General features: G+C 40.8%; 1 protein-coding gene across 2 annotated transcripts in view; it reads left to right on the plus strand.

Annotated features, from left to right (window-relative positions):
• Positions 1–6,389: 6,389 nt before the first annotated feature.
• Positions 6,390–27,237, plus strand: part of C10H16orf87 (chromosome 10 C16orf87 homolog) — a 29,368-nt gene continuing 8,520 nt past the window's right edge. For both annotated transcript variants that reach the window (XM_072723916.1, XM_072723917.1), the window contains exons 1-2: positions 6,390–6,533; positions 12,949–13,045. In XM_072723916.1, the coding sequence (XP_072580017.1) occupies positions 6,468–6,533; positions 12,949–13,045 (163 nt within the window). In that variant the 5' untranslated portion in view covers positions 6,390–6,467. The remainder of the gene's footprint in view (positions 6,534–12,948; positions 13,046–27,237) is intronic.

The raw sequence follows: 27,237 nt of genomic DNA on the forward strand, positions 1-27,237 counted from the left end.
TCATTACCCTTTCTGCGTAAGCCGTTTTTGCAGAGCTTGGCTTTCCATGTTAGCAAAAGAAAGATTGCTGACTGATACCCCCTCCCCGAGCCTTCCTTTACTTAACTAAGATAAAGTTCATGAAACCACCTTGCAGGGCTTGGGGAGGAAGAAGGACAGTTCATATAAAGCACAGGCACAGAGTAGCTGCCCAATAAATATTATTTAATACCATGAAAAGTAGAAGCAGAAAAGGCAAAGTCAGGTGTAGGGGACACCTTGGAGGCCCCTCTGTGTGCGGGGCCAGCCACATGGCTGAGTTCAGTCTCAGTGAAGGCTGGTGCATGGCCTGGACCGTCCGGAGGTACGCAGCTGTAAGGAGGCTGACTTGTTCAGTCACTCTGAGCCTGTGGCTTTTCTGCAGTAAGTGCCCCCCGCCCCAGTGTATCATTGGTCCCACAGGAACCAAAGAAAAGCTCCCTTTCAGGACAAAGATGAGACTTCTCATTTTCTTTGTCTTTACTTTTTTTTTTTTTTAACGATTTTTCTTTTTTTCTTTTTTTTTTTTTTTTAACAATTTTCCTTATTCATGAGACACACAGAGAGACAGGCAGAGGGAGAAGCAGGCTGCATGCAGGGAGCCCGATGTGGGACTCGATCCTCGGTCTCCAGGATCACGCCCTGGGCTGAAGGCAGACACTTAACCACTGAGCCACCCAGGCGTCCCTAAGATTTTACTTTTAAGTAATCTCTACACCCAACACGGGCCTTGAATTAACAACCTGAGATCAAGAGTTGCTCACTCCACTGTCTGAGCCAGCCAGGCGCCCCATGGCAATTATTTGTATCTTTTTAAAAATCATTCCTTTTTGAAAATGTGAAATATAAATGTTGTCAACAGCATCAACATGGAATCATGATGATCATAGCTCCATTGCTTTGGAAAAGTAGAAACTATAGCTTAAAATTCATAACTATTTAGGAGCTATATTAGATTTCCAAGAAGAGAAAAAATTTTTTAAAGATTTACTTATTTATGATAGAGAGAGAGAGAGAGGCAGAAACACAGGAGGAGGAAGAAGCAGGCTCCTTGCCGGGAACCCGACACGGGACTCCAGGATCGCGCCCTGAGCCAAACACAGGCGCTAAACCGCTGAGCCACCCAGGGATCCCCGAAAAATAAGAAATTTTATACACACAAAGGGCTGCCAAGTGTCCTAACTGCTCTTATTTTCCTTTCCCAGAAAAGAAAGCTTTCGAAACTTCCTTGGTTGGTTGTCAAAAGAAGGGAAGGAGTGAAGGTGGAGGTTGCTACATCCCATCTCCCCATCCCTGAGGTAGCTTGGGTCCTGATTACAGGGGAGTAAGAAGTGACATTGGAGGGCACCTGGCTTAGTGAAACATGCAACTCTTGATCTGGGGGTCACAGGTTAGAGCCCCGTGTTGTGGGGGGTTTACTTAAAAACAACAACAACAAAGAAAAACATTTTAAAAAGTGGTTTTGATGTTTGGTTTATTATGTCCATAGTGGCTGTTACTAAAGAAGCTCCTGCCTGGTCTCCTTGCTTACAGTGAGCCTAGAGCATCTACAGCCCCCACATGACAGACCTCAGGTGAAGTGGGAGAGAAGCCAGGGGAAAGCAGACCCTTCCGGGACCTGTCAGGATGGTGGGCTCTCTTCCTCTTTCTGTTGGTGCTTTGGCCACAGTAGCCTCCATTCACTTCCTTTGACTCCAGCTACTCCGTCCGTGCTACCATGGCTCTTCACCTCATTAGCTCTCCCCATCACGCACATTTCCTGCAGGATGTCTTACATGATTACCCCACCCCACTATAGGTCAGGTCCCCTTGTCAGGGGCCTTAGGGCCCCAGTATGGTTCCTTCGTAACTGTGATCACAGTTGTTACATGTTTGTGTGATCATATGTGTCCTCTTCTCTACTAGATTATAAAATTCACAATAGCAGAGATTTTTTTTAAGATTTTATTTATTTATTCATTAGAGACACAGGCAGAGGGAGAAGCAGGCTCCCTATGGGGAGCCCAGTGGGGGACTCGATCCCAGGACCCTCGGGTCACAACCTGAGCTGAAGGCAGATGCTGAACCACTGAGCCACCCAGGCGTGCAGGGAGTTTTTGGTTCCCAAGATTATACCCCCTGAAGACTGCAAAATCCAGCACATGGTAGGTACCTAGTAAATGTTAAATGAATGAATAAGTGTCAGAGCCAGTCTCAGCCACTTTGTAGAAAGCCCTTGTTTTGGTATCAGTATAAGTCGGGAATATGTTGATAGCAAATAATTGAAAACCTAAGTAGGTTTTCTTTACTGTAATTTATTAAAATTTTCAAACATAAAAAATACCTGAATTTTACAGTGAACACCTGTATGCCAACTGCCTAAAGCATACCATTAACATTTTACAAGACTTTATCACTTCCCTACTCCTGTAGCTATCCTTTTTTTTAAGTGCATTTCAATACAAAGTAGCAGATATTAGCTCATTTCACCCTAAGCGCTTTAGCAGCCATGTCATTACCTAGACTTCCGTGTTGGCTTACAGTTCTTGTTCTTATAAATTGAAATTTGATGAATGCCCAAATCTTGACTGTATGTTTTGATAAATGCAAACATTTGTGTAACACAAACACCTCTGAAGGTGCAGACTATTACTATCAGCCCAGAAAGTTCTCTCATACCTTTTCATTTTATCCCTACTCTTACCTGCTGGAAGCAAACACTGCTCTGATTTTTTTCTACCATGGAATCGTTTTGCCTGTTCTAGAACTAACATAAATGGAATTGTACAGTATGTGCTCTTTTGTGTAAGACTTCTTCTACTAAGCATAATGTTCTTAAATTAATTCATTGTGCTGTATCAACATTTTATTCCTTTTAAAAGCTTATTAGTATTCCATGAAATGAATATAACAATTTATCTGTTTACCTGTTTGATACATTTGTGTGTTTTTTCCCCACAGTTTGAGCCTATTATAAATAAAGCTATTATGAATATTCTTGCACAAGTCTTTTTGTGGACATATATTTTCATTTCTCTTGGACGGATACCTAAGATTGGAAATACTGGGTCACAGGCTATGTGTATATTTAGTTTTCCTAGGCCTTTTTCCAAAGTGATTGCACCATTTTATACGCCCCCCCTTCACTAACATCTGATGGTATTTTTATCTATTCTCATGGGGGTGGGGCTGTATCTCATTTTGAGCTGTTTTCCCTCTTTTACATTATAAGGAATCTAGGGAGACAGGCCATGACTGGGGTAGGTACTTAACGATGCAGTAAGTCCCAGGTGCTTTCTAGCTTTTTGTTCATCCTTAGTGGATTGATCATGGTTCCATGTGTGGCATCTGAGGTAGGCAGCCTGCTTCTTGGTATTCTTGCCCTTGTGTGCTCTCCTCTCATTGAGTGTGGGCTGGACTTAGTGACTAGCTTTTTTTTTTTTTTTAAGTAAGATTCATTTATTTGAGAGAGAGAGCTCGCGTGTGCATGCAAGGGGGTGAGTAGGGGCAGAGGGAGAGAGAGACGGAAATGTTCAAGCAGACTACCCACTGAGCATGGAGCTGGGACCCGGAGCTCGATCCCAGAACCCTGAGATCATGACCTAAGCCATACTCAAGAGTTGGTCGCTCAGCTGCCTGAGCCACTTAGGCGGCCCTAGCATCTAATAGAAAACAGAAGTAATGGGATGCCACTTCTGAGATTAAGCCATAAAATGTTTTTTAAGATTTTATTTATTCATGAGAGACCCAGAGACACAGGCAGAGACACAGGCAGAGGGAGAAGCAGGCTCCACGCAGGGAACCTGACGTGGGACTCGATCCCAAGACCCCGGGGTCACGCCCTGGGCCGAAGGCAGACGCTCGCTCACTCGCTGAACCACCCAGGTGCCCCTGAGATTAAGTTATAAAAAGAATGTGGCTTCTGTCATGCACATCCTTTCTCATTCTTTTTTCTGGGGAAAGCCAAAATGCCATATTGTGAGGCCCCCCACAGTTGCCATGTTGTTAAGAGATGAGGTGATGAGGGACAGAGAGGCCTGCCAACGATCCAGAGTGAGCTTAGAAAGAGATTCCCCCCCTAGCTGAGCATCAGAGGAGATTGCAGAACCACACCTGGATTCCTGGCCCACAGAAACAAAGGTAATAAATGTTTGTTGTTTTAAGCCACCAAGTTGTGAAGTCATTTGTTACATAACAATAGATAACCTCAAAAAAAAAAAAAAAACAATAGATAACCTCCTCCTGGTCTCCTGTCAGAAGGTGGCTTCTGTACCTTCAGGGTCTCACGTTCATGCTCCACAGAGAGTAAGAAACAGTGTGAAAGGCAAAGGACATGAATCTGTTCATTTTTACCAGGAACTCAAAACCCTTCCGAAAAATCCCACCCAGCAGCCTGGTTTATATGTCATTGGCCAGAGGTAATGCCACAAGAGCCCTGTTAGCTAGAAGGCAGCCAGAGAGAAGGGGGGAACCCAGGTGGAGTTCGTCAGCCAACTCTCAGTCTCCTTAACCATTAAGTTAAAGACCTCTCCCTTATCGCCGACCCCAGCCAAGTGGCCTTTTGAGGAGATTTCCAGAAAAAGGACCTACTCAAATGAAACTCTCAGAAAACTCCTCAGGGCCTGGATTGCAGATTTGTGCCCTATGTCATTCTCAGAAAATGGTAGCACTGTGTTCCACGGCTACTCCTCTTCCTCCGGTCCTTGCAGTAGAAACTTCAGAGTCATCCTGAAAATATCCCTGATCCTCAAGTTTTACTATGAGGCCTTACGTTATGGCCTCCATATATATTTTTTTAATCTCTCCCCTCTCCTTCACTGACCTTTCTTTCCTCATGTCTGATACCTGGGGCATCTTGCTAGACCAATCATTCTCAAATTCAAATCGAATCCTATTACTCTGCAACCTAAAACCCTTATAGCCCCATTGCCCTCAAGATGAAATCTGAACTTCTCCCGGTGGTAGCAAAGACCCTGCATAACTGGATATGGCCCACCTCCCCAGCCTTAACTCTTTGCCCTGGACCTGGCGTTCCCCCAACACCAAATTGCTGACCAGACAGTGCCGTCTGCCTGGTAGGTCTTCACTTTTGATGAGACCTCCCCTTGACATCCTTGGGGATTCAGCTTCAGTGACTTTTCCAGAAAGCTTTCTAGGACTAATTCCCTCAACAGCGGGTCACCTGGCTTACTTGGTACCTCGACAGTCGTGTTCAAATCCTTTTCCCTTTATGGGTGAAAGGCCACACTAGGTTGACGTAGTAGAAAAATCAAATACTACAATAGGATATGAATGAAAAATAAGTCTCCCTCCTGTCCTTGTCCCGCAGTTCCTTGTCTCCAGTGTCTTAATGCATATGCAAGTACAAATATATTCTCATATTTTTGCGCAATCTTAAGGTTTTCCAATGAACACAATGTGGGGGATCACTGTATCCCTTCACATTGCTCTGCGGCGATATTGTATGCACACCTTAATTTGCTCAAGCAGTTTGTTGTTGGGACACCTGGGCTGTTTCTGATTTTGCTCTGAAAAGCAGTGCCATAAAGTGCAGCATCTTTGCACAAATGGATTTGAGTACAGGTGGAAAATACCTTTTCCAGTGATTCTTAGGGGCAGAGGCGCTGGGTGAGTGCAGCATCTTTGCACAAATGGATTTGAGTACAGGTGGAAAATACCTTTTCCAGTGATTCTAAGGGGCAGAGGCACTGGGTGAGTGCAGCATCTTTGCACAAATGGATTTGAGTACAGGTGGAAAATACCTTTTCCAGTGATTCTTAGGGGCAGGGGTGCTAGGTGAGTGCAGCATCTTTGCACAAATGGATTTGAGTACAGGTGGAAAATACCTCTTCCACCGATTCTTAGGGGCAGAGTGCTAGGTGATAAGGCTAGGTCAAAGGCCAAGAGGATTGTACATTTTGATATAAAATTCCAAACAGTCCACCAATTACTGCCGTCAGCAGCCCAGCTCTGCTGTAATCTAGTCCGGCCACGGGCCACACTCGCCTAGTGAGTACGGACTTCACGGCGGACCCAGGTCTCGGCGCCGAGCCCGGGCAGGTGTCCGCCCATCCCGTCGGGCCCGAGCCGCTCACCTCCGCGCGCTAGGAGGTCCAGGCCAGGCCCCCACCTGCGCTCGGCGCTGACCCGCCCACCCCGTCGCTAGGCCCCGCCCCCGGGGGCGCGTCCAGCGCCTCTCCCCGCCCACCCGCGCGTTCGTTGGTCCGGCCCTACGCTCGTTCCGGCCGCGCCCCGCCCAGGCCCCGCCCCCGCGCCGTCCGCCGGCCGGGAGGGGGCGTGGCTGCGCAGGCCCACGCCGCGCCCCGCCCCCCGGCACGCAGGCTCCGCGCACGCGCGCGCCCCTGCCTGAGCCTCGGTCCGGGCCGCGGGGAGCGGGCGGGTGGAGGCTGGGACGCGGAGGCCGGAGGGGAGGAGCCCGGGCCGCCGCCGCCGCCTTGCAGGAGGGGAGCATGTCTGCGAGTCGAGCCAAGAAAGTGAAGATGGCCACCAAGTCGTGCCCCGAGTGCGACCAGCAGGTGGGGGCCGGGCGGGGGCGGCCCGCGGCGCGGGAGTCAGGGGGGTCACGGGGGCGCGGTCCGGCCGGTGCCCACCTGGCGGCGGGGGCGCGGGGCTCACGGGGGGTCGCCCGGTGACCGGGCCCGGGGCCGAGCACGGCCGCGCCCTCCGCCCGGGAGCCCGGCGGCCGCTTTGTTCCCGGGCCGGGTGCGGCGTCCGTGTGACAAACGGGCCGCGGTCGCCGCGCCTTCAAGTTTGGCCAAATTTGGACATTTTTTTCCTCACGAAATATTCCTTCCGTTCCTGACGGCGGCGGCCGCGAGCCCCCGCGCTGGGTCCGTGGGACGTGACCGCCGCCGCCGCCTCAGAACCGGGCGTTTCTGTGCTTTGAGGTCTGTTTAGTCACCGACGTGTAGCTCCATGAGCCCTGAATGACTCGTTTCCACACAGAATTAGTGTCACGGCTGTGATTTTAAAAACCTGGTTTTTAAACCGTCTCTTGGCGTGAGGCGCGCGTCCCGCTTTGCGGGAATAATGGACGTTCCCTCAGCCCGCGGCCAGTCGGGCGCGAACTCGGGGAGAACCGCCCCGAGGCCCCGATTTCACGCCCGCGCGCGCGGGGCTCGGGGTGATTTTTTTCTTTTCCTGCTTTTCTCAGAGAATTTTTTTCAAAATGACTACCTCCCTCCTCCCCTTTTCTTCAAAAAAAATTTTTTTTAAATATTTTTTTAAAATCAGGAGTAATTTGAAATGGCTAGAGACTTTTTTTTAAATAATATTGTATTTTATTTTTTAAATTTTTATTTATTTATGATAGTCACAGAGAGGCAGAGACACAGGCAGAGAGGGAGAAGCAGGCTCCATGCACCGGGAGCCCGAAGTGGGATTCGATCCCCGGTCTCCAGGATCGCGCCCTGGGCCAAAGGCAGGCGCCAAACCGCTGCGCCACCCAGGGATCCCTTTTTTCTTTCTTTCTTTCTTTTTTTAATTTAGAACCGACGGGCTGGTGTCGGTTCGTTAAGGGCGACCTCGCGGGCTGAGCGAGCCTGAGGGCGCGTGCTGCCGCCTTACCCAGACGCCTTTGCGGGCCGGGGGGCCCGAGGAGAACACGGTTCCCGGACCCTCCCGGCTTACGCGGCTAAAGGCGACTCCTCCGTGTCCCTCCAAGTAGAGTGAAGACGGCGTTCTTGCCGTTGAAACTGAGTTTGCCACTTAGAGTCGTTAAATTCTGGCAGAATTGGGTTTTGTGATTGAAGTCCCTTTGGCAGGAGATCATATCCATATTTAAGTCATTTCCATTTGTTCCAATTAACTGTGCTCCAGGAGCAGGTTCACGCGTTCCAGTTTCTGTAGGGCACAAGTTACTGCAAATCTTGACCTTATTTTACTTGGCATAACGTACTCTTTTGAGAAAAATAACCTGTTTTTAATATCTTTAAAAAAGAAAAGGAGTCACAGAATCGAGTCCCGCGTCGGGCTCCCTGCATGGAACCTGCTTCTCCCTCTGCCTGTGTCTCTGCCTCTCTCTCTCTATGTCTGAGAGAGAGAGAGAGAGAGAGAGAAGGGAGGGAGGGAGGGAAAAAGAAGAAAGAAAGAAAGAAAAGAAGAAAGAAAGAAAGAAAGAAAGAAAGAAAGAAAGAAAAGAAAAAAGAAAGAAAGAAAGAAAGAAAAAAGAAAAAAGAAAAAGAAAAGAAAGAAAAAAAAAGAAGAAAATCAATCTTAAAAGGGGGGGGCGGGGAGGACAATAAGCTTGTTGGGCATCCCGGTAATCATTCAACAAGATGTACTGGACATTTAATTTGGGAGCACACGTTCATCTCGTTATCAAGGACACCGTGGCCCCTTGCCCCCAGCTGCTATAACCAAAAACCAGAGGTTAAGTGGCTCAGACTATTTTCTCACGGTTCTGGAGCCTGGAAGTTGGAGTTGTAGCAGAGAGAACTCTCTGGTTCCCTTAGAAGGCCGCTAATCCACCGTGAGGGCCCCACCCTCATGACTTTAAACCTGACCCTCTCACCTCCCAAGTACCTTGAGATTGGGGGTCAGGGCTTCAACATCTGGATTTAGTGGGGGACACAGTTGAGTCCATGGGGAGCTACTACATAATTTTAAATGTTGGTTTTGTTTTTTATTTATTGTATTTGAGAGAAGAAAGTATACATGAGGACTAAATTAAACTTCTGATAATTCTTGAAATTGCTTCACTGAAAGTTACTGGACTGAAGGAAATAAAAGATTTTATTTTTTTAAAAGATTAATTTTAGCTAATTATTAGGCAGTACAAGCTTCTTATAGTTATAAATGAGAAAAAAATATATAATCCAGAAAGCTGTTTTTTAAACGTCATGAGATTAATGTTATTCTAAGTCTTTGATGAATATTAGAATAGAATTTTGGTATACTTTATAAACATAAAAGAATATGTAAATTCTTTAAAGTTTGTGAAGACTGTGCCACTTAAATAGATTTACCTATGTTCTGTGTCCGCGTGTGTGTAGGTTTAAAAACAGGTTCAGAGATCAGCAAACAAGGCCTAGATTTCAGTTGTTTTATAACATCCCCTTTACGGGGCCTCCATTGAAAATACCGTTCTGAAACATCTAAACCACAGTACTTTTCATTTTCGAGAGATTTCACATCCAGTAGCTCACATTACTGAACCATTTTGTATGTAGCCACATTAAAGATTCTTGTTAGTTGTCTGGAATCTTTTGTGTATGTGTCTGTTTTTTAATTTTTTATTAGAGCAGCTATTTTTTTCCTATTTATAGGAAATTTTATGTGTTATATAGCAAAACGTGTCCACTGTAGGTCACTTTGATTCTCTTAGCACCAAAGAATGTAAATGAGTTCTCTATAATGTGGTTATTTTGAACTTTGTAAGATCAAACAATATAGGACCAGGATGTATTTTGCACTTTTTTTTTTTTAGTGTTTTACTTGTTTTTACGTGATTTATTGTAAACATATAAATAACCCAAATGCACTTTTCGAGGGATAAATTAATAAACAAGAAGTCATCAATAAACAAAAATTTGGGTTTTTTTCTATTTTAAAACCCTAAGAGTATAGCATTAGAATTTTCATTAGTGGGATCCCTGGGTGGCGCAGCGGTTTGGCGCCTGCCTTTGGCCCAGGGCGCGATCCTGGAGACCTGGGATCGAATCCCACGTCGGGCTTCCGGTGCATGGAGCCTGCTTCTCCCTCTGCCTGTGTCTCTGCCTGTCTCTCTCTCTCTCTCTCTCTGTGACTATCATAAATAAAAAAATAAAAAAATAAACATTAAAAAAAAAGAATTTTCGTTAGTATCATCTTTGGTATTACAACTAAAATTTGAAGGAAACATAGAATTTTTGTTTGAAAAACAAATTATACTGTAAAGAGATTAATATTATTGAAGTCCACCTTATGTAAGAATTCTTTTACTAGGATTTGGGTTGTGGTGGTGGTTGGTTGTATTTTTTCAGGGTTGGGGTTGGGAAAAGGAGCTTTCCATTTTAAAAGGGATTTTAGGGTGACTTAGCTCAGGCGCATAAATGTTTCTTGATCATAGAAGACTCATTAAGGAGTGAAAATCAGCCTATCAGTTAGTGTTTGTGCATTCTTTCATGCCAAAGTCATATGTACATGTCTCATCTAAGTGCAGCCCTCTCCTAATTCAGGATATGTGTTGATAATATTTTTCTTGCATATAAGATAGAGACCTAACTTTAAATTTTAAAATCCAGTTTTAGTAGCTGGAAGAAAATGCTTGCCAAGTGGCAAAGGAGCTTTTGAATAAGGACATCATGTTTCTGTGTTTCTTGGATAACATTAATTTAAAACAATTTATATTACAGTGAATGTCCTTAATGATGTAAGTGTAAAGGAAATGAGTCAGTACCTTTGAGTTTAGTTTCTATGAAGATGTGAAATTTTTAAAATAACCTCTTTTGGATGCGTTTTACAGTATTAGAAAATGTAACGTTTCATTTTCTGTCCTGGCTTGAAAGAATCTCATCACATTCTTAATGCTAAGCATGCTATTTGGCCTATCTGGAGTTTGACTATTTTTATAGGATTCAATGTTATTTTTCTTACCTGCAAACTAGAGATCATTTGTTTAGTACTTTTATGCAAAGAAAATTCACCCAAAATACTAATTTAGCTTAATTAGATCAAGTATTTATATTTCAGACTATGAAGCATTCTTTACACAGAGAAAGCAAGCTTTATTTTTTTGGGGGGTGTGTGTGTATATTTATTTTAAAGAGAGAGCACACTTGGGCAGCCCTGGTGGCTCAGAGGTTTAGTGCCGTCTGCAGCCCAGGGCATGGTTGGAGACCCAGGATCGAATCCCACGTCAGGCTCCCTGCATGGAGCCTGCTTCTCCTTCTGCCTGTGTCTCTGCCTCTCTCTCTCTCTCTCTCTCTCTCTCTCTCTCTCTCTGTGTGTGTGTGTCTCATGAATAAATTTTTAAAAATCTTAAAAAAAAAAAAAAAAGAGCGCACTCAAGTGGGGGCAGGGAGAGAGGGAGAAAATCCTCAAGCAAACTCCCCACTAATCATGGAGCCCTGCTTGGGGCTCAAATCAGGACCCCGAGATCATGACCTAAGCCAAAATCAAGAGTCATCCACTTAACTGACTGAGCCATCCAGGCGTCCCTGGATAAAAAGCTTTATAATTGTAACTAAACTTTTACACAAGCAGAACAATGGGCAAATGGAATTTATCTTACAAAAGCAAATTGCAATTTTCTGATCATAAAATATTCTGTGAGTGCTTTTGGTTGAGATTAATTTCTGGTTTTTGGTGAACATGTTGTGATTTCAAGGATTTTTACAGTTAATATTAGTGAAATGATTGTGGAGAAATCAGACATTTTAAAAATGATTTTTAATGACATTTAGCTTTTGAAAAATCATTGTAGACTTGAAATAGGGAAAGGAGGCAGTTGTAATTTACACATGTAGAAACAGAAGTTTGAAGAGCTTGAGTTTTTTTTTTTTTTTTTAAGGTTTATTTACTTATTCATGATAGACACAGAGAGAGGCAGAGACACAGGAGGAGGGAGAAGCAGACTCCATGCCAGGAGCCCGACACGGGACTCGATCCCGGGACTCCAGGATCACGCCCCAGGCCAAAGGCAGGCGCTAAACCGCTGAGCCACCCAGGGATCCCCGAGCTTGAGTGTTTTATCCAATGTCCTTTCTGGAGCTGAAACTAAAAGATGCTAGATCTTGATTCCTACCTTCTCCTACATTCGCTTTGGTTTATGGTATGCTTTTGGCCCTCAAAGTAATTTTAAACTGTTCTTTTTTATCAGTGGTAATTGGCATCTTGCCCTCTCATATTAGTACGGGAGCCATTTTCAGTACTTTCCCTTTTAAAAAAATTTTAAGACAAGTATATTTGGCCTACAATGTTAACATTAGTTCAGGGTGTACAAGGTGGTGTTTTGACAGCCCTGTAGGCTCACCATAAATGTGGCTGCCATCTGTCCCCATACAAGGCTATTATTCTAGTACCATAGACTGTATTCCCTGTGCTTTCAACTCCATGACTTACTTGTTCTATAATTGGGAACTTGTACCTCCTACTCGCCTTTACCCGTTTTGCCCATTCCCTTACCCCCCAGGAGGCCATCAGTTTGTTCTCTGTATTTATGGCTTTGTTTCTTCTTTTGTTTGTTCATTAGTTTTGTTTTTTAGGTTTCACATATAAGTGAAATCTATTGATACTTGTCTTTCTCTGACTTACTTCCCTTAGCATAATCTCTAGGTCCATACATGTCGTCCTAACTTCAGTGGATACACACCTGAGATGTATATCACATCTTCATACATTTGTCTGTGGATGGACACTAGGGTTACTTCCTTTTCTTGGCTATTGTAAATAATGCAGCAATAAGCATAAAGGTGCATATATCTTTTCAAATTAGTATTTTCATTCTCTAATGAAATGGAATAATGGAAGTATTTTCCCCTTTTGAAATGTCTGGCGCATCTATCTTTCTCCATTTCCATTCTCACTATTAGAGTTGGGCCCTCATTCTTGTGCTGGGATTACTTTAATTCCCAGCCATGTTCCCTTTTCCAGTTGGTTTACATAAATTGCCATCAAACATATTTTAGGAAATACTACCTTTTTCCCCCATGTATTTTCCCTTGGTCTGATTCTGTTATGGTTTTATGTTGGTCACTCCCATCAGCACATTTTTCATGCATTTTCTATATACATGGTATTGTAAAGCATTAGGAGAATGTGAAGATGTATTGGACACACCACCAGTCTCAATTTGTTGGTAAGGAGGCAGGTTTAAATAAATCCATGATTCCTAAATAAATTTATGACTCCAACTTCCTTAAATAAATCTATGATTCAGTTCAGGAGACTACATAAACATTGAGAAGTCTAATAGAAAAATAGTAATATAATTTTTTTATTTTTGTACAGGTTCCTGTTGCATGTAAATCGTGTCCCTGTGGTTACATATTTATTAGCAGAAAACTTTTAAATGCAAAACACCCAGAGAAATCACCACCTTCTACAGGTAATTGTGAGAGTTTATCACAGATTTAGCTTTTTGATGTAGAAATGTAAAATTAATTTTTGTGAATATATTATTTATATCTGTTGAAGTTAAAAATTAAAACCTATTGAAGTATGTCTGGTTTTTATTAGCTGTTGGAAATCAGCTTATGACATTAGTTCGCTCTTCATTCCATTTAAATGTTAACTCCCTTATAATGCTGATAAATCTTATAGCAAATTTTCTGTTTTCTATTATTGGAGGATGGAGAGACATTGAAGGGTTTTAAGCAAGGGCATAATCTAATTTTTAAAAATTAAAAAATAGTTTGAGGTATAATTGACAATAAGTTGCACATATATAAAGTGTATAGTTTGATAAGTTTTGTCCTGTGATTACACTAGTCACCACAATCAAGATAATGAACAATGTCCATCATTCCCATGAAGTTTTGTAGTTTTTCTTTATTATTCTCTCCTTGCTACCCCTCAACCCCAGATAACCACTGATGTGCTTTCTGTCACTATTTCTACTACTTTATGTATGAACAGAATCATACAGTATGTACTTTTTTTTTTTGCCTGACTTCTTTCACTGAGCGTAATGTAAGATTGAGCTGTATCATTATGTACATCAGTAAGAATTCTTTTTACTGCTTGGCAGTGTTTTGTTTACCTGTTCACTGGTTGATGGACGTTGGGTTTTATCCTCCTCAGTGCTAGTAAAATTTATAACAACTTAGATTTTTTTTTGAATTAGTATCTGGAAAAATATAACTTGATTTTGATGTGAATGTAATTTTTAGACACTAGTTACTTTTTATAATTCTCTGGTTTAGAATATCTGAAAAATAATTTTACTGGAATTATACTTTCTCATTAATGTAGTCAAATTGGCTTTATTCAATGGATTGAATTTTGAAGTTCAAAAAGATGAAATTTTGTTATTTATCCTCGGATAAAATCATAACAGTGGGGTGATCTCCAAATAAGAGTAGATTGATTACAGATAAATTTTGAGTACCAGCTCTATGCCAGGAACTGTTCTAAGACTTGGGTATAAAGTAATGAACGAATCTACTGTCAGGGCAGGTTCACTGCTGTTGTGGAGCTTACATTCTTGTAGGCATGAGATAGACAGTGAATAAATACAGGGAGAATACAAGCTTTTGACAAATGATAAATTAAAATTAAATGATAGATTAAAATAGATTGTTGTCCTAGCATGTGACTAAAAGGCTACTTTTGGTTGAGTGATTGGAGAAGGCCCCTCTGAGAGGGACATTTAAACTGAGGCTGAATTGGAACAAAGGGGCTAGCCATGATGAAATCAAAGAGAACATTCTTGGCAGATGAAATAGCAAATGCAGAAATTTTAGGGCTGGAAAAAGTTTGGTATATTTTAGGAACAAAAAGTCCTTGTGGTTGCAGTGTAGACAGTAAGAACAGGAGAGTGTGGGAGATGAGACCAGAGGGATAGGCAGAGGCCAGATTGTGTAGGACTTCGTAAACCAGAGTAAAGCTTTTTTTATTTTGTTCTTAAACTATGAGGAGAAACTATTCCTAGGGCGTGGGATGGAGTGAAGGGAAGGTAGCGTGCTCTGATTTGCCTTTTAGAAATACCATTTTGGCTGCTGTCTGGGGAGTAGATTGTGGGGATACAGGGTAGAAGTGCACTATTGCAGTATGTTAACTGAGTGAGAATGCTGAGTTAGTGCTTAGGTTATAGTAGCAGGTGATTCAAGAATTGTTTATATCTGGGAGTTCTGTTTATTCTAGATCTCTATAGAGGTAATAAGTCATTCAATCCCATCTCTGCCTTTGTTTGAATTTGCTCTCTTTTATCAAGATAATAAAGGCTTTGCTGGATTAGCTATATAGAAATCATCCAGAGAGCTTTTAAAAATGGGTCCCTGGTTCTTATTTCCTCAGAGTTTGATTCAGGTATGGAACCCTGGAATGATTGATTCAGTAGATATCTGGGGTGGTGTGTCAACTCAGTTCCGGGTCTCCAAAATGAGTAAGACATGGTCTGTGCCCTAGTGGGACAAGTTATTGTTGGATATTGTTATTTTATATCCAACAAATATTTTCAAGCTCCCTCCATATGCCAGTGGTTCAGGTGAGAAATGAAGTAAAGAAGAAACCCAACAAGGACAGAGAGAAGGGACAGATGCTGCAAGTATTAATGAATCAGGATCACTTCAACCAGAGGGAAGAATTTTAGAGTTACTTCCAGTGACTTGGGTTAATTAATTAGAAAGGGAATATAAAAAGGAGGACAGATTTTTTTAAAAGATTTATTTATTCATGATAGAGAGGCAGAGACACGGGCAGAGGGAGAAGCAGACCCTGTGGCGGGAGCCCGACATGGCACTCGATCCCAGGACTCCAGGATCGCGCCCTGAGCCAAAGGCAGGCGCCAAACTGCTGAGCCACCCAGGGATCCCCAAGGAGGACAAATTTTGAGGGAAAGATGAATTAAGTTTTGGATATGGTTATGAAATATCCATGTGAGTTTTTTCCCCCCCAGTTAGACATATAGTCTAAAGCTCAGGAAACAGCCTCAACTGGAGATAAATCTTTTGAGCCATCAGGGAATAGATGGTAGTTGACGAGAAATGGATGAGCTTGTCCCAGAGGGTCCATAGGGTAGGAAGGGGAAGTTTAGCGACTGAACTCTGGCAAACACCGATCTTAACGGCTGGAGGTTATTAGGGAGTTCAGGCCAACTGAGAAGTTGCACATGTACATGTCAGTTGTAGGAGAATCACCAGTGGAGAGTAGTGTTACATAAGTCATGGTGATGAGTAAGAAGCAGTTCATCATTATTTTACATTTGGAATTTTCTAAGGTTCTGTTGTTTAATAAGAGTAGCCCTCTAACCTTGAAGATGAGACATTAAAGCCTAGAAATTCCCTGGAGGAGGAAGAGGAACCAGCAAAAGAAACAGAAAAAATAGTTTAAAAGGGTGGAGGAACATCAGGAGTAGATTATGCCATAGAAACCAAAGGAGGGGAGGGTTAAGAGTGTTGAAGCCTAGAGAACAGTTGGTATAGTACAGATAATGGGGGGTGGAAACCTTGGCTTCAGACTTAGATTCCAGTTTTGTCACTAACAAGTTAATTAACCTCTGTGAGCAGCTGCTATTTACTTGAGTATAATACAGGCTTATAGTAGAAGCCTTAGATAAAGGATTGAAGTGCAGATGAAAATGGCTAATGTAAACAAGTTTAGTATATTCATTTCTACAATTAAATTTCTTAAAAGTAAGATTTGCCTTGGATAGTTTGTAGTATGTGGGAGATAGAGAAGAGTACATAAAAGTACTTGATGAACATGGCATGGTCAGTGGGATCCAGGAACATTCCAGTTTTAATTAGAGAATTCATAAAGAAAAAAAATGAAAATGAATAATATATATCTGGAAAGATAATGAACTTCGCTAATAATCAAGAAAATGCAGTTGAAATAAAATGCCATTCTTTTTACCCACATCCTGACAAAGCTGTCAAGGATTTCCAGGTGCTTTCCTTTTTTTTTTTTTTTTTTTTAAATTTTTATTTATTTATGATAGTCACAGAGAGAGAGAGAGAGGCAGAGACACAGGCAGAGGGAGAAGCAGGCTCCATGCACCGGGAGCCCGACGTGGGATTCGATCCCAGATCTCCAGAATCGCGCCCTGGGCCAAAGGCAGGCGCCAAACTGCTGCGCCACCCAGGGATCCCCTCCAGGTGCTTTCCTGAGTCTGGCAGCATCCAAAGTCTCATACTAGTTGTACATCATCTCAACCTTTTGGTAGGATAGTCTGACTGTAGTTGTTAACAAGTTTTAAATGCACATGACTTAGGATCTAGACATTTTTATCAGTGGGTATGCATCCTGAAGATATAGTTGTTTTTAATACACAATGAGATATATATTAGATTTATAAGCAACACTGTTTATAATAGAAAGTTTTAGCCCAAATATCATCAGCGGAATGGTTAAGTGGGGTACATCTTTTAGGGAACAACAGTATGTGCTAATTAATTAGATTGTATGTACTGACTTGGAAAAATCTCTAAAAGTTAATATAGGGAAAAAGTATAAAACAATACTTGCATGAACTCATTTTTTGTACAAAAATTTTTTTCTTGTAATGAGAACTTTTAAAATTTACTCTTAGCAACTTTCAAATATGCAATACAGTATTATTAACTATAGTCACCATGCTTATGTTACACCATCATGACTTATTTGTAGTATAGAAACTTAGAGAAGTTTGTACTTTTGGACCCCCTTGCCCCCCAACTCTCACCTCTGGCAACCACCAATCTGTCTGTTACTTACAAGCTCAGATTTGTTTTTTAAGATTCTGCATATAGGTGAGATCATACGGTATTTATCGTTCTCTCTCTGATATATCACTTAGCATAGTGCCCTCGAGGTCCATCCAAGTTGTCAAAAATGGCAAGATTTCATTCTGTATTACAGCTGAATAAAATTCCACGTTATCTTCATCCATTCATCCATCAGTGGACACTTAGGTTGGTTCCATATCTTGGCTGTTGTAAATAATGCTGCAGTGAGCATGAGGGTGCACATATCTTTTCAAGTTAGTATTTTTGTTTTCTTTGGATAAATATCCAGCAGTAGAATTACTGTATCATATGGTTCAATTTTTCATTTGCTTTTTAGACCCCACAAAGTGATTTCTACATGTGATACATAAATGGATAGATCACTGAATAACAAGGGAGGAATTAAGGAAGACTTTTACTTACATAATTAAACATTTGAAACAAGAAAGAGCCATCTGTGAAGTTCAAGTTGCACTTATTTTAAAAGTGAAATCAAAGCTATAAAAGATAATTTTAAATTTCAGTGGGTTGAAATTTCTTTTGTAACTTTGTGACACGTAGGAGGAAAATAATCTGTCAAGTCAGATTTACCTAAGCTTGAATTGCTCAGAACTCACATTTTTTCAAATATACTAATCTGTATATCTTCCTAACACAGTAGAAATAGGGAGGGAGGGAGGACACTAGACTTGTATAGAATTTTATCTAGGGGATCCCTGGGTGGCTCAGTGGTTTGGCGCCTGCCTTTGGCCCAGGGTGCGATCCTGGAGTCCCAGAATCAAGTTCCGCATTGGGCTCCCTGCATGGAGCCTGCTTCTCCCTCTGCCTGTGTCTCTGCCTCTCTCTCTCTATGTCTATCGTGAATAAATAAAATCTTAAAAAAAAAAAATTTATCTAGCTGAAAATACATTTAAAAATTTATTATGGAAATTAAAGGATTTTTACAAGTTTTTTCATGTTGATGAGGGGAAGAGATGAGTGTTATAAGTAAATCTGTGTTAAAAAATGCTCAGTGCTTTGTATGAGTCCATAGAATCTCAGGGCAATTAATAATTCTTTGACAACCTTCCTAACTAATGTCCTCATTTGTTAGGTATGTGTTTCTTTTACTCTTTTTTGGGGGGCCAGTATTAAATGAAGATAAATTTTTAGAAATTAACCATCTTGTTCATGTAGGACCTTATTTCTAAAGTCAGTGATTGCTTTAGAGTTTAAAAAATAACCTTGAAATTAAGTCTTTCAGGGGCCTCTGGGTGGCTCAGTCGGTTATATGTCTGCCTTAGGCCCAGGTCATGATCCCATGGTACTGAGATCAAGCCTCACGTTGGGCTTCTGGCTCAGCAGGGAGCCTGCTTGTCCCTCTCCCCCATGCTCATGCTTTCTCTCTCTCTCTGTCTCTCTCTCTTTCTCTCTTTTTCTCAGGTGTGCTGAAGTAAAGTCTTTTTTAAAAAAGGAAAAAAAACTAAGCCTTAAACTCAATTTGAAGTAATTTTTTTAAGATTTTATTTATTCATAAGAGACACAGAGAGAGAGGCAGACACACAGGCAGAGGGAGAAGCAGGCTCCATGCAGGAAGCCCGATGTGCAGCTCAGCGGTTAAACGTCTGCCTTTGGTTGACAGGTTGTGATCCTGGGGTCCCAGGATCAAGTCCCACATTGGGCTCCCCACATGGAGCCTGCTTCTCCCTCTTCCTGGGTCTCTTCCTCTCTCTGTGTCTCTCATGAATAAATACATAAAATCTTAAAAAAAAAAAAAAAAACCTGTTTAAAAAAAAAAGTGAAATGACTATTGCCAATTGCTAGTACCTTTATAAACCCAGTGATTGAATGTTACTAATTCAGTAGTTAGTGATCCTCAATTCTTAATTACTTGACAGTGACATTGGTTTTGTTATTTCAGAAAACATTGTTTCTTATGTGCTAATCACTTAAAATTGCTGTACATTCACGTATAGGACATGGCTTTAAGTTTTTATTTTGTCTTTGGTGGAAAAATGCATGCCTATATTTACCTCTGTGCCTGTACATTTGGGTTCTTAATCATATAGTTTATATAATGATGACTATATTAATTTTTAAGACTTTTTTTGTAGAATCTTCTGATTTCTTCTAATTAAGACTGATTTTAGGTCTGCTGCATAGCTGTCATACTAAGATTTCTTTCCTTTGTACTCTTAGGATAAGCCTATTTTTCTTGTGTGCCATTTTGTTTCTAACTTGTATGTTTTTGTTTTTGAAATAAATTTTCCAGAAAGTTGTTTCAGACCTGAAAAAATTTTTTTCATAGAAATATCTGTTGGTACATTTCCTGTTTTCAATTGTGGAAGGCCTTTACTTTGTACTCACATTTATTTACTTATTTTAGAGAGTATGTGTGCACTAATGCAAGTAATGGGAGGGACAGAGGGGTTGGAAGAGAAGTAATCCCAAACAGACTCTGAGCTGAGCATGGAGCCCATTGTGGGGCTGGATCTCACAACCCTGAGATCATGATCTGAGCTTAACTGACTGAGCCACCCAGGAGCCCCTGTACTCACATTTGAATGTCATTATCGTTTTCCTTTCCATCTGAGGGCTCAAATCTTCAGTGTAGAGCTGTTTTTACCTATGATTCTTTTTTTTACCCCATTTTCTTTTCTCTTCTTCCTGGCATATTGCATACTTGTTGGATGATATATCAGGATTACCATCTACTGAGACTGACACTGCGGTGGGGTTTTTTTCACTGTTTAGTGAAGAAAGATGAAGTTGGCTCTACAGCACTAGTGATTCAATGATACCATCAAAGACCTGGGTTCTTTTTTCTTTTGTTCTGAGATGTAACTTTCATCCTCATTGTTACAAGGTAGCTCTTGTACCTCCAGGTACTCCATAAGCATTCCAAGTAGGAAGAAGAGAGAAGGACAGAGGGACAAAGGGACATGCCAGCTGTGATTGCCCCTTTAAAAAAAAAAAAATTGTTCTGGAAGCCTTACCCAATTCCACTTACTTATTGGCCAGAACAAAATTCCATGGCCACATCATCTGCAGGAGAGTCTTTGAATGTATATATTTCAGCTGGGCCCATTGCCCTCTTGATCAGAACATTCTGTGCTTTTAAGAGGGGGGGAGAGGGGATCCCTGGGTGGCGCAGCGGTTTGGCGCCTGCCTTTGGCCCAGGGCGCGATCCTGGAGACCCGGGATCGAGTCCCACATCGGGCTCCCGGTGCATGGAGCCTGCTTCTCCCTCTGCCTGTGTCTCTGCCTCTCTCTCTCTCTGTGACTATCATAAATAAATAAAAAATTAAAAAAAAAAAAAAGAGGGGGGAGAATGAATACTGGGTAGATAATTAGTAATTATGTCATGGGTGAGTATTAGATTTCTGGGATCTTTCCTTCATTTCTCTTCACTTCCTGTCACCTATTCTCTGTTTTTTTGGTGTTCCAGGAAATTTCATTGATTTCTCTTTTAGAGCTATAAATCTGTCTTTCAGATGTGTCCATTATTTAGCTTGTCTCCTGCACTTTAATTTTGAGCAGTTCACGGATCCCTGGGTGGCGCAGCGGTTTGGCGCCTGCCTTTGACCCAGGGCGCGATCCTGGAGACCCAGGATCGAATCCCACGTCAGGCTCCCGGTGCATGGAGCCTGCTTCTCCCTCTGCCTATGTCTCTGCTTCTCTCTCTCTCTCTCTCTCTCTCTCTGTGTGTGTGACTATCATAAATAAATAAAAAAATTTTAAAAAAATTTAAAAAATAAAAAAAAATTTTTTGAGCAGTTCATTCTGTTTTCTAATTTCTTCTTTATCATTGACTCATACTTTTTCATATTTTTTATTGTGGTAAATTATACATAACATAAAATCAGTATTTTAATCATCTTAAATGTACACCTCAGTGGTATTAAGTACATTCATGTTGTGTACTCAAAACCATTACCACTATTAAACGCCAGGACAGTTTTCATCTTCCCAAACTGAAATGCTGTACCCAATTGAACAATAATTCTCCATTCCCCTTCCCCACTGCCCCAAGGCAACCTCTGTTCTTTCTGTACCTGTGAAAGACTAGTGTAGTTACTGCCTATTTAGAATCACACTATATTTATCTTTTTGTGTCTGGCTTGTTTCACTTAACATAATGTTTTTAGACTTCATCCATGTTATAGCATGTGTCAGAATTTCCTCTCTAATATTTCACCTTATGCACATGCCACATTTTGTTTACTCATGCACTTGAATTGGCTTTCACCTTTTTGCTTTTGTAACTAATACAGCTATGAACATAGTTGTTCAAATATCTATTTGATTTCCTGCTTTCATTTCTATCATATATATGCCCAGAAGTAGAATTGCTGGATCATATGGTATCTCTATGACTGTGGTAATGCCATATCGTTTTCCAAAGCAGCTGCACCATTTTATGTTAGCAGTAGCAATACCCAGAGTTTCCAATTTCTCCACATCCTCATCAGCACTTACTTTATGTGCTTTTGATACGAGCAAAGCTTTTGATAAGAGCCATTCTAATCAGTATGAAGTGCTAACTTGTGGTTTTGATTTGTATTTCTCTAATGATTAGTGATGTTGAATATCTTTTCATTTGCCTGTCATCTTTGGCGAAATGTCTATTCAAGTTCTTTGCTCATTTTTGAATTGAGTTTTTACTGAGTTCTTAGAAGTTCTTTTTGTTCTGGATATTAATCCCTTATCTGATAAATGTTTACAAATATTTTATCCCATTCCATGAATTGCCTTTTTTATTCTGTTGATACTGTCCTTTGGTGCACAAAAGTTTTTTTATTTTGTTAAAATCCAAGTTGCTGGGCAGCCCGGGTGGCTCAGGGGTTTAGCACTGCCTTCTGCTCAGGATGTGATCCTGGAGACCAGGGATCGAGTCCCCACGTCAGGATCCCTGCACGGAGCCTGCTTCTCCTCTGCCTGTGTCTCTGCCCCCCTCTCTCTCTCTCTGTCTCTCATGAATAAATAAATAAAAATCTTTAAAAAAAATAAAAATAAAATCCAGGTTGTCAGTTTTTTCTTTTGTTTCCTATACTTTCATTGTGATATCCAAGAAATCATTGCTAAGTCCAATGCTATGAAGTTTTTCTCTCCTTTTTGTTCTAAGCATTTTATAATTTTAGCTGTAATATTTAGGTCTTCGATCCATTTTGAATTAATTTTCATATAAGGTATAAAATAAGGGTCCAGCTACTTTTTTTTTGTTGGGGTGTGTGTGTGTGTGTGTGTGTGTGTGTATGGATATCCAGTTTTCCCAATACAACTTGTTGAAAATATTATCTTTTTCTCCTTGAATCATCTTGGCACTGTTTTTGAAAATCATTTGACCATAGATTCAAGGATTTATTTCTGGGCTCTCTATTTTATTCTGTTGGTCTATATATCTGTCAGTACTACACTTATTTGATTATTGTAGTTTTGTAGTGAGTTTTGAAATCAGGAAATGTGCAACTTCTGACATTGTTTTTCAGGATTCTTTTCGCTATTTCAGATTGCTTGGAGTCTGTATGAATTTTAGGATTGAGCTTTCTGTTTTTGCAAAAGAATCTTAATGACATAAAGTCTAATCAGATCTTCTGAAGGTATACATTAGAATGTTTTAAGATTATTTTTTCTTGGTTCTTTTTTTTTTTTTTTTTTTTTTTTAGATTTACTTAATTATTTGAGATGGTCAGGAGCAGAGGAAGACAGACAGGCAGACTCCTCACTGAGCACCGAGCTCAACATGGGGCTGGATCCCACGACCCTGAGATTATGACCTGAGTTAAAACCAAGAGTCATATACTAAACCAACTGAGCCACTGAGGCACCGCTGTTTTTTTCTTGTTTCTTGAACTGCCTTTTTCTTTTTTTTTTTTTTTTTAAGATTTTATTTATTTATTTATAGAGACACAGATAGAGAATGAGAGGCAGAGACACAGGCAGAGGGAGAAGCAGGCTCCATGCAGAGAGCCCGACGTGGGACTCGATCCAGGGTCTCCAGGATCACACCCTGGGCTGCAGGCGGCGCCAAACCGCTGCACCACCGGGGCTGCCCATGAACTGCCTTTTTCTGTTTTATCTTCTTCCTTCTCTGTTATATTTTTTATTTTCCTTAAATTGCTGGTAATCCTTAATTGCCTATTGATATTTATAAATGAAGGATTTGATTTATCAGTGTAGATAACTTGCATTACTATCCTACACTGTTTTAAGGGTCTATTTTGACCATAGAGCTTATTGGCAGGCCTTTGGGTGTAAATTACATGAGCTGGGAAGCAGTGTTGAATTCCATGATTGCCAAAATTGGGATACCTTCATCCTGGGAGAAAATGTGAAATTCCTAATAGGATTTCATTTTTATGAGGAGCTGCCATTTATTTGTTTGTATCTTCTATGTTTTGAAGGTTCATAGTTCCTTTGAACATGACTTGGTTCCTGAGAGTTTCACTTCCTTATGTCAGTTGTTCTGCTGTAGTTCTGTAGATATTCTGATGATCACTCTGTGGCCTGCCCTCCCTTACTGTCATTTTTGTCCTGTTCTGAAGTATTTTCACAAAGAACAGCTCTCCCTTCGATAGGAGCCATATTTTGTGTTTTGGATTGTAGTGTCTTCTATTTCTAGTTGTTTTTTCTTCTTTTCTTCTTCTTCTTCTTCTCCTTCTTCTCTTTAGATTTATTTTAGAGAAAGAGTATGAGCAGGGAGAGGGGCAGAGAGAGAATCTCAAGCTGACTCCCTGCTGAGCCTGGAGCCTGACACTGGACTGAGTCCCACAACGCTGAAACCATGACCTGTGCTGAAATCAAGAGTTGGAGGCTCCACTGACAGAGCCACCCTGGTGCCCCCTCTTCTGGTTTCTTAATCAGAACCTGTGAGCTTGCTGGTTTGCTGAAATTCTGGATGTTTGATAGCATCCTTTCTTTGTTTCCATCACGAGAGATTTACTTTCCTTTTTCTCTTTACCTTTTACCTATGTTTATTCTCATTTCAGTGGGATTTTCCAGAAAGGAGGAAGCAGATGCATGTGCTCAGTCTGATTTTATTTATTCAGTACCACTTAATATATGTAGGTAATGTTCTAGATTCTGTGAGACAGAGGCATCCCAATTTTCAGAGTTTATATTCTAATGGAGGATTGAGCATATAAGTAAATAACAGATTATAAAGGTAGATTATAAAAAGAAATTTGGGCTGTGAGACTCAGAGGTGGGTAACCTATAAACATTTTAAGTAAATAAGTAGTCTCATTCAGAGTTTTGGGATGAGAGCTCTAGGCAGAAGGATTAACAAATGCAGACACTTGAGGAAGGAACTTGTTTATTGAAAGGAAGGCATGTCTGGGGCGTAGTGAACAAAGTGTTGTAGTAGGAGAGAAGATTGGAGAAAGGCAAATTCAGATCTTATAGGCACTGTAGTCTTTGGTTAAGAAATTCGGCTTTATTTTTAAATACAATAAAAAGCTAATGAAAGATTTTAGAAAAGAAGCTATACAGATGAATTTTTTGAAAGATAATTTTGGCAGCTCTGAAGGAAATATATTCAGTTTGGATGCTGCCCATAGAGGTAGAGAGATGAAGAAATTATAGATACATTTTGCAAGGAGTACCTGTGGATGTTTGTGATGATAGAAGAAGCAGCAGCCTGAGTCACAGATAACTACAAATCATTTGGCTTTTGCAAACGGGTGGTGCAGTGAAGCTTTGCGGGAGGGAACATCAAGAGTAATTTTTTAGTACATTTGAAATACTTGTAAGAAATTAGAGTGAAACTGTCAGGCAGTCTGGAGCTTTGGGAAGAGGTCCTAGTAGAAAGTATAAAATTTGGAACCATCATAAACAACAGAGTGTAATGTTTTAGGTCTATGGATTATCTCTCAGAGAAGAGAGCTCAGGTCAGAGTCCTAGGGCTTTAATATTAAAGATGAGAAAGTACTTGAGAGAGAAGACAGCAAAGGAGCTAGAGAGGAATGATGGTAAGATGGGAAACCTGGAAGCCTGAAAAATCAAGTGAAGAGTACGTTAAGAAAAAGAGTAGTCCTCTTTGTTGGATTTTTGAGAGCTGGTATTTAGGTGATTAAAGGGAGGTGCTGTTAGATTTGATAACAAATTTTTGTCCTTCTTGATCAGTTTCATTGAGTGGGCAGCTATATTGAAGTGGATTGAATGGGAGGTAGAAACTGAAGGCAGAAAGTACAGAGAGCTCTTTTTGGAGAAGTTTGGCTAATAGAAGTTTGCAGAGATGGGTGGGTAGCTGGAGGAACAAACTTAAATTCATTGTTGAACTTTAAAAGGCATACTATAAAAAGCTTTACCTATTCCTTTAAACCTTTTCTTTTTTTGAGAAATTCTAAGCATACACAAGAGTAGAAGGAAAATGGCCAAACCTGGCCCCATTCACGCCCATGTCTATTTCCTTCCCTTGCATATTTTTTTAAGCAAATCTCATATAATTTCAGTTATGTATGTTTCTGAAAGACAGCCCATTAAAAATATAAGCACAATTAAAATTAATAATTCCTTAATATTAAATACCCAACTGGTGGGGCGCCTGAGTGGCTCAGTTAAGCGTCTGCCTTCTGGTCAGTCATGATCCCAGGGTCCTGGGAATGAACCCTGTATTGGGATCTCTGCTCAGTGGGAAGCCTGCTTCTCCCTCTCCCCGTGCCTGTTTCTCCTTCCTACTGCTCCCCATGTTTGTGCTCGCTCACTCTGTCAAGTAAGTAAATAAAATCTTTAAAAAAAAATACCCAACTGGTGCTGAAATTTTCAGGTTTCTCATAAAAACTTTTTTTTTTAAGTTTTAAGATCTTTACAGTACATATGGGCAATATCTTTTTTAGCTCTCTTTTACCTATTGTTTTCTTTCTTTTTTTTTTTTCCTTGCCAGTTGTGTTAAAGAAGCTATCACGTGTACATCTGGATGTCCTATTTGGCTTTTCATGGTGTAGGAATGTAGGAGAATGCACTCCTCTAGTGACTTTTATTTTTCTTGTAAATTGTCATTTGGATTCAAAAGTTTGATAGGATTTGATTTTCTTGATAAGACTACCTAACAGGTAGGTATTGTCAGGTGGCATATAAAATCTGCTTGTCTCTGTTTTTGTAATATTAACAGCTATTTCTGTTTAGCACTTATATCCTTTAGTTCATTTTTGTTGAAAATGGTGATACCTGGTGCACCAGGAGCCACTTGCTGCCACTGCCACCAAACAGGAAAGCCTTTCAGGACCAATGAGGTGCCCTCTCACAAAGGCTCTATAACCTATGACTATATCTGTTAACTGACCTAATATGAAATAGGTCATTGAACAGCACTACAACTATCAAGGAAATTGAATTCATAATTTTAAAAAGCCAAAAAAGAAATCTCCAGGTTTCTCCAGATGGTTTCACTAGAAAAATCTACCAAACCTTTAAAGAATTAATGCAAGCTAATGAAGGGAACACTTCCAAATTTGTTTTATGAAGCTAATATCCTAATACCAAAATTTTGCAAAGACAATGTAAGTAAAGAAAAGTATAGGGGCGCCTGGGTGGCTCAGTCGGTTAAGCATCTACCTTCGGCCCAGGTCATGATCCTGGGGTCCTGGGATCAAGCCCAGGTCACACTCCCTGCTCAGCAAGGAGTCTGCTTCTCCCTTTCCCTCTGCCCTGCTCCCCCACTCGTGCTCTCTGTCTCTCAAATAAATAAGTAAAATCTTTTTTAAAAAAGAAAGAAAGTTGTAATACTTTAATTTTATCATTCTTCATTTTTTAGCCACAGTAATTCTTAAATGACAAACCTCTCTTTATCTGTACTTCGGTTACTGAGTGAATAGTAAAATTGGAATAGAAAAGGCAGGATAAATGCTTTGTTCTTTCTATTCTATTTAAGTTTTCAAAATAGGGAGTTCCT

The sequence above is a fragment of the Vulpes vulpes genome, chromosome 10 (assembly GCF_048418805.1).
Source record: "Vulpes vulpes isolate BD-2025 chromosome 10, VulVul3, whole genome shotgun sequence".
NCBI lineage: Eukaryota > Metazoa > Chordata > Mammalia > Carnivora > Canidae > Vulpes > Vulpes vulpes.